This window comes from Nymphaea colorata, chromosome 8 (genome assembly GCF_008831285.2).
Source record: "Nymphaea colorata isolate Beijing-Zhang1983 chromosome 8, ASM883128v2, whole genome shotgun sequence".
NCBI lineage: Eukaryota > Viridiplantae > Streptophyta > Magnoliopsida > Nymphaeales > Nymphaeaceae > Nymphaea > Nymphaea colorata.
The window spans coordinates 21,845,486-21,852,909 of NC_045145.1; the positions used below are offsets into that span (position 1 = coordinate 21,845,486).

A 7,424-nucleotide genomic window follows, 5' to 3' on the forward strand; every position below is an offset into this window, starting at 1 on the left:
TATATATATATATATATATGAGATATAAGTACATGCCAACTAATAGATCGACATCGAAAGGAAAAGTTTACACATGCTGAATCAATAAATTAAATGGATGTCTTTGCTCGCTGTCATTCTATGCAATTTTCATCTAGAATATGTAGATATTATTTTTCTGGTCTGTCCTGTATCTCTTATGTGTTGTTTTTTTTTTTCTATTTGAATGAATGAAATTAGTAAGGTACATATCTTTCATATTTCAGAATTAAAGACCTATTAACGAAGGACATCAAATATTATTATGCCACTAAAGCAGAGCAGATAAATCGAATGGGACTCAATTGCAAAATGAGTGAAGCATTCTTCAATCCTACAAGTCTTTTCACCTACAAGTCTTCTCTCACATGTGCACAAAGAATTGTGATAGACGGGGAGATCATGAAGATCAAGTTCTAGCTACCTGTTGCATTAAAATTAGGGTTCTTTTTAAATAATTAAAATTAAACAAATAATAGTTACTGGTACCCCACTTTCCAGTAAGTTAAAGGATTACGATCTACCGCTCGAGAACGCATCAAGGTCTAGGCATGTGAAGTAGCACATTGTCAAAGAAGGGTGCGACGCACCTTCTATGTCGCCCAAGGACCTAACGCTCACAGGAATTAAAATGAAGATGGGGCTTTCTGCAGCGCCCAACACTTACTTTGCACCCTTGATAAATTATGACAATAAATGAGTATTTCTACCAATTTAATTAATGTTGCTCTTCAAGACTTCAATTTAAAAGGTCTTTAACTAAATAAGTCTTCTTCTGTCTAAATTAAAATATGCACAACCTTTCTACAAAATTAAAGTCACTCACATGATTTTTTTTCAATTATTTAATGACTATTTTGATGGCACTTCAAAACTAGGCTTTGTAAGCAAGACATTGTTTTGCCTCTAAAACTATGTCTTTGGAGTGTTCGTATATTGCTTGCCATCAAAATTGAGTTTGAGGAATTCACCAACTTGCTTGTATAAAAAGAAACTAATGGAAACCTAAACCTTCATCAAATTATTTAAAATCACCAAATTTTCAAAACGCCCCTTTATTACTTTTTCCTTTTGCCCCCATTTTCCATTTACTTTTCTCCTTTCCAACTCTCCCCCTACCAAATCAATACATTTTCCAACGTGCCCACGTCGTCCAATCCGTTCCGTGCCGCTCGAGAAACCGAAAGTCAATAAGCCGGGATCGATCACGTCCGTTCATAAGGGCCCACGGTGGCAATAAGGCAATTGCGCGCCGTTTGAGGTCGTTGGGGGTCTTTTCACTAAAGATGAGAAGACCCATCACCCATATAAAGCTGCCTGCCTAGATGCTTGCCGTGCCGGAGAAGCCTGCCGTCCAACGGAGCTGTGGCTTTCCGGCGACATGGAACCTGATGATCTGCAGCTCGTGAAGAAGTGCCGCGACTTGGCCTTCAGGGCTCACAATTCAGGTTTCCATTTTGTCAAGGAAAATTACTTCAAGTCCCACGCCATCTTCGCTTTCCGGGGGTCCTCTTCCGTCGACGGCTGGTTCTCCGGCGACCAGTTCAGCAAGTGGAAGCCGGATCCACTTCCGACTCCGCCTCCGGCTCCAGCCCCGGCTTACTTTCCGTCGCTTAAGGTCCTCGGTTCCGGTGATGACGGCACCCTCAACAAGGCCTTCCTCGAGCGCTTCCGCGAAAGCCTGGAGCAAACCCAGCTAAGAAATGAGGTGCGTCAATCAAACGAGCTCTTGGAAACCGGCAATTTTTTAATTCGTTAGCTATTCTTCTCCGCGATATTTCGAACATTCTCACGTTTTTTTTTATGTTTTCCGTGGAGAGAGAAAGAGCCGATAAAATGGGAATGAAAAAGTTTTCTAGACACAAGAGCAAAAGCAAAATAAAAGAGAGAGTAGAGACTAAAATTATCACGATATTTTCATTGTCACGTGAAAAAAATTTAGCTTTTCAACCTTCACGATATTTGACAGTTATTGGAGCATGGGACTGATGGTTTTCCGAGTGAGAATTGCATTTCCAGCCATCTTTGTTTAACGATATTTTCATATGAGCATTCATATTTGGGTGGCCGGAACCTCAAACATGAACATTCTGCTCAATTGAACACACGTCGAAGTTTAATATGAGCACGCTTAGCTTTTTTTTAAGATTATTAAAGATGCACCTTCATAGGATTAGTTAATTAACACAACTATTATCAACAAAAATTCATAATAACGCAATTATTAACCTGTTGAATCAACTTGAGGCAGCTGATCTTAATCACGGTTGGAGGTTGATTTGAGGTTTGTGTCGATTAATTTGTTTAATCTTATATACATAGCCTGTTTTCTTGTTTAGACATGGGGGCTAGTGCTGGAAGTTGCCTTCACCCGCCCTATAAAATATAGTTATTTTCACATTACTTTTTTTAAATATTTGATTGCTTTTATATATATATATATATAACTGCATCTGAAGACATTGAAGGTTCTGAATTAATGTCCTCATATATATATATATATATATATATATATATATAACTGCATCTGAAGACATTGAAGTTTCCGAATTAATGTCCTTCCAGCCAAAATTTCAGGTTCTGCCAGTGGTTCAAAGAATATAAAGTAGCACCAAGTTATCAACTTAACCCTTCTCTTCTTATTGTGAGCACATGTGGCCTGGGTCAATGTAGCTGACCCATTAATGACACCCCTACCCACATGGGGTTTAAATTGGTAGTGGTGCTACATTTATGGCTAGTTGTGCCAATGCTAAAGCTAAATTAAAATATCGAGGACAAATATGTGTGGTCAACAATGCGCATTTAAGGGTATAGCATAGTTGGTTGGACTTGTTAGCTATTGAGACCTCAGTTGTCAATAGCTAGCTGGATACTGAAAGCTCGGTTGTCAATTTTATTATAATGCTTGCTACTGCTACTTTTTCTCTTAAATTGAATGGAGTAATCATAAGCACACTCATATCTCAACATAGCTCTCAACTCCATGGTAGGGAGAATGAAGGAAAGCTTCGGCCTCTCACCTAGGCAATGGGGTCCCTCCGCTCACCCAATAGTGGACTGTCGTCCACCACCTATGAACGACTTGACTTGAAAAGATAATGTATCAGTTTTAATGGTGAAATGGATCGACATTTGGGTCCACGTACAAAATATTACTACTAGCTAGACAGAAGAAGAATCAGATAAAAGAAAAGATGCAACTCGATCGTGACTTCATCCAAAGCAGCTCATATTGAGAAGAGTTTTGTATGCCGAAAGTGGACTTACTTCTCATATGCATATTTACTCTAATGTCTTAACATTGCATGTGCACAATGAATATTCTTAATCATGTCGTTATCTCGTACCCATGTCGTGTTATCTCGTACATATGTCATTATCTCATACCCTTGTCATTATAATACCATTGTCATTATCTCATAGTCATTATCTCATACCCACAGCATCACATACCTTTGTTTGTCATGTTCATGTTGTTATCTCATATTTCTGTCATTATCGCATATCCATAGCGTCTAAGAAAATTAGAGGAGGTGGTATGAGATAATGAAGGAGATATGAGATAACGACAAGGGTATGAGATAATGTATATGAGAGGGGCAGGGGCAGAGCCAAGGGGGGCCATGCAAGGGCCTTGGCCTCCAATTAAAAAAAAAAATAAAAAATTTACATGTAAATTTTGAAAAATTACACTTGTCGTACAAAAAAAATTTAAAAAATAATATTTCTGTCCCTATCAAAATTTAGAAACTATAATTCGGTCCCTCTCCTGAATAATTTCTGGTTCCGCCCCGGGAAAGAGGTATAAAATAATGACATGGGTATGATGAGACACAAAAAAAAGGCTTCTTTGCCATTTAGAAGAGTATACATGAAAATTTCATACACAACACGGCGTCTATAACCCACTTCAACTCATATTATCAAAAACCAACGTAAAAGTAACCAATGCATGCTGATCTGATTAAAAATGGCAAGAGATATGCCTTTTAAGTTTGAAATTAAAATTAAATTACATGCAGACGTATATTCAGGTTCAGCATAATCAGATCTTACAGAATATCCGAACCCAACCAATTTTGATCGTGTGCATTCATGTGCAAAATATTAGATTGGTTTCAGGCAGGCTATCAAATCAAACCAACTCGTCCCTTAATGACATTTTTTTCAGAAAAATTGGTGAACACCCTTTTATCTAAGGATGCAAACGTTCTCTATCTGAATCCCGAACAGTAAAGATAGGTGGGGATAAGTTTGATCACAAGCCAAAAAATGTTACAAAATGGGATAATGGTACTGGAGTTATTTTCATTTAAATTAAAAACGGATAAATTTTTTATTGGTAATTGCTTGTTTATTGGATGCATGCGCATTAAATGAATCGTTTCATCGGCTACTAGCTGTTTTAACTGCTATATTTATTCAATGTTATAAGCTGTGGATTGGTATATGTGTTTACCTATTGAAAATTATCTTGTCTTTCTTTTTTAGATTGAGGCGAGATTATCCTCGAAAGGATTTCGTGACAAACTTCTATGTTGTAGCAATAATCAGGTATGTGCAATGGTGCCGCGTGACTTGCATGTGCTTGAAGTGTCGTCTGCTGAAGCTATCGAAAGTTAATGATGCAGTTGTTTATGCAATTTTAAATTTTCTAGGCTGACAGAAGAACAAAGAAGAAGAAGAAGATTGTTTTTACTGGATATTCCAGTGGAGGAGCAACAGCAATCTTGACAACCATTTGGTACTTAGAGAAGCATCGCCAGGACCCAAAGTCGGACGTGCTTTGCATCACCTTCGGCGCTCCTCTGGTCGGCGATAAGATCGTCGGCCACGCGATCCGTCGAGAGGGCTGGTCATCCTGCTTCAAGAACTTTGTCTTGCCGCATGACCCCATTCCCCGGATCCACTTTTCTCCCCGTCATGAACTCGGCAGCGACCTACCAGCCGTTCTTCAGGCATGGATTAATCCGGAAGGATCCAACTCCGGTGTTTCGTCCTCTGCCCCAGGAACCAATCAATCATCTCAGAATCTCTTCAATGTTGTGGTCGACAATACCTTCGCCATTGCAAGCTGTGATTCATGTGTGTTGAGGAGCTCTGCTGGCGGTAGCTCGCTGCTGGAAGCAGTGAACGAGATAGTTGAGCTGAGTCCTTACAGGCCGTTCGGGAGCTTCTACTTCTGCTGCAGTGAGGGGAAGGTGGTGAAGGTGGAAAACCATGAGGCTGTGACGCAGATACTGTTCTACTCCCTTCAGTTGCCAAGATCGAGCATTGGGAGCAATGATTATAAGACATATGAAACAAAGGAAATAGTTCCCCTGGATAATTTGCAAGCTATTTCTCTCCAAAATGATGATGTCAACTCTGCCCCCAACATACTTGACCTTGTAAGTCTCTCTCTCTCTCTCTCTCTCTCTTGTAAAACATGTAACAGATTATCACCTATTCTATAGCAATTTTTGGAAAATTTCTACGTGGTTAACTAAGACCAGTTATTTTTCCACACTTTATATACATCATTTACAACTCCCACAGATCTTAGGGATGTTTGTTAGATGCTTTTGCCAAGAAGTTTGCTAGTCGTTTATGCTTATGTATGTATTTTTAATATGTTTCTTTGCTTTTAATGCGATTGTCTAACTAATTTGTTGCTGGACTGTAATGGGCTGGCTGTGCTTAGAGCATGGAAGCAAGGTTGAGCTTAATAGCTGCAGAAGAGGCGGAGCAGGCGAAGAAAAGGAACTCGAACAGAGTCAATGGGTACAAGGATGACATAAACCAGTGCCTAAGCAAACTTGAGACCTACCGCCACAACTGTGATGAGGGCATAGGCTACTACGACGCATTCAAGTTGCAGGAGAAGAATGCAGATTTTGAAGCCAATGTGACCCGGCTGCAGTTGATTGGCTACTGGGAAGAGGTCAGGGAAATGCTCAGGCAGTTCGATCTGCCCGACTCATTTGAGGTAGAAGAGGACTTGGTGGAGCTGGGAACAAGGATCCGCTTCTTGGTCGAGCCCATCGACATAGCTAACTTTTACCGGCATGATAAGATGGACGCGGCCGACCTCTATTGGAGAGACTCACAGGCAAGGCCTAAGTACTACAAGTACCCAGAGAACTGGCTTCCGCACATGAGAAGGTTGGTACCAGAAAACCACCCACTATGGAAGAAAGAATGGAACTTGGACTCGTGCTTTTGGGCAAGAGTGGAGAACATGTGCATCGAGATCAAGAAAAAGGGATTTGATTCTGAGAAAGAAACTGTAGTGAAGTTTGAGGAGGAGGTAGAGAAGTGGCTTACAGAGGGAGCACTGAGTGAGCCTGAGCTCAAGCGGCCCACCTTCCAGAAATGGTGGGGAATGTTGCCAGAGGAACACAAGAATAGTTCCTGCATTCGACATCGTATGGTGCAGCAGGCACAACCTGCTAATCCGACGGTTCCAAGTTGAGTCCAAGGCCAAGATGCAATTAGTGAAGCTAAAGCTTCGCAACTGGTTCATTAGTGACAAAAGCTGTTAATTGTCACTGTTCAGAGGCAGTAAGATTTCCTGTAGATCCAAAATCATGCATGGCGTTTGGGTTGACAAGTGTGTTTTATGTATGTATTTTGTGTTCATTGTGGATGTCACGAATTGTGTTATGATGTCCCAATATGCTGTTTTACCATATAGTGATAAAAACATTAAGTTGGTTTCGTTCCATTAAATTGTAGGTGTTGGAGGCTTTGTTTGGTTGTTGAAAGAATGAGTTGCATAATTAAGACTACATTAATAAAGTTTCTTTTAGAACAGAAAATGAATGTCTCAATGGTGATCAAGCCCCGTTGTCAGCACATTCCATAAAACTTGTCGCGTTTTCCCATTAAAAATTACAAATTTCCTTGTGCAATTAAGTAATTTCCTTGAGAAATGAGTGTTTCAATTCATGTTCTCCGGTTCATCATATTCTTTTTTCGGTGAGTACGTTTAGGAGATGCTTAGTTCGCTTAGCTTTTACTAATTTGAAAACCTTAGGATTTAAGGTCCATGATCTTAAGGTCAGGTCTCCCCTTATGATCTTATCTCATTTTAGATGAAACCATTTGCTATTGTAAACAAGTAATAATTAGCGTGGAGATAAATTTGGATATGAAGTTCGATCCAAGAACAACATTAATTTGTCAATATGTGGATTTTTATGTGCATCTTTTGCCATATCAGCAAAAGTAAAAGTAATTAACTCTACCACTCATTCATAAATTAAGATCACACGCAAACAAAGAAACACCCCTTTAAGATACCTCTTACAGCCAAGGATTCCCAACTCACGTATATACAGTTCCTTGAATGCCAATACTCAAGTTGTAGAAAGGGTGAGAACAAGCAAAACTTGGTTATATATATAGAGAGAGAGGAAAAT

The 7,424-nt window shown here is 39.6% G+C and overlaps 1 protein-coding gene across 1 annotated transcript; it reads left to right on the forward strand.

Moving 5' to 3' along the window:
* The first annotated feature begins 1,360 nt into the window (after positions 1–1,360).
* On the forward strand, positions 1,361–6,806 carry LOC116258513 (protein EDS1L-like). Its single transcript, XM_031635684.2, has 4 exons — positions 1,361–1,726; positions 4,513–4,575; positions 4,680–5,411; positions 5,705–6,806. The coding sequence occupies exons 1-4, from the start codon at positions 1,400–1,402 to the stop codon at positions 6,473–6,475; spliced, it is 1,893 nt and encodes a 630-aa protein (XP_031491544.1). The 5' UTR covers positions 1,361–1,399; the 3' UTR covers positions 6,476–6,806.
* The last annotated feature ends 618 nt before the right edge of the window (positions 6,807–7,424 follow it).

Coding starts and splice junctions, on each gene's coding strand:
- LOC116258513 (XM_031635684.2), top strand. CDS start 1,400: ATGGAACCTGATGATCTGCAGCTCGTGAAGAAGTGCCGCGACTTGGCC. Junction 1,727..4,512: donor AAACCCAGCTAAGAAATGAG/GTGCGTCAATCA, acceptor TTTCTTTTTTAG/ATTGAGGCGAGATTATCCTC. Junction 5,412..5,704: donor CCCCCAACATACTTGACCTT/GTAAGTCTCTCT, acceptor GGCTGTGCTTAG/AGCATGGAAGCAAGGTTGAG.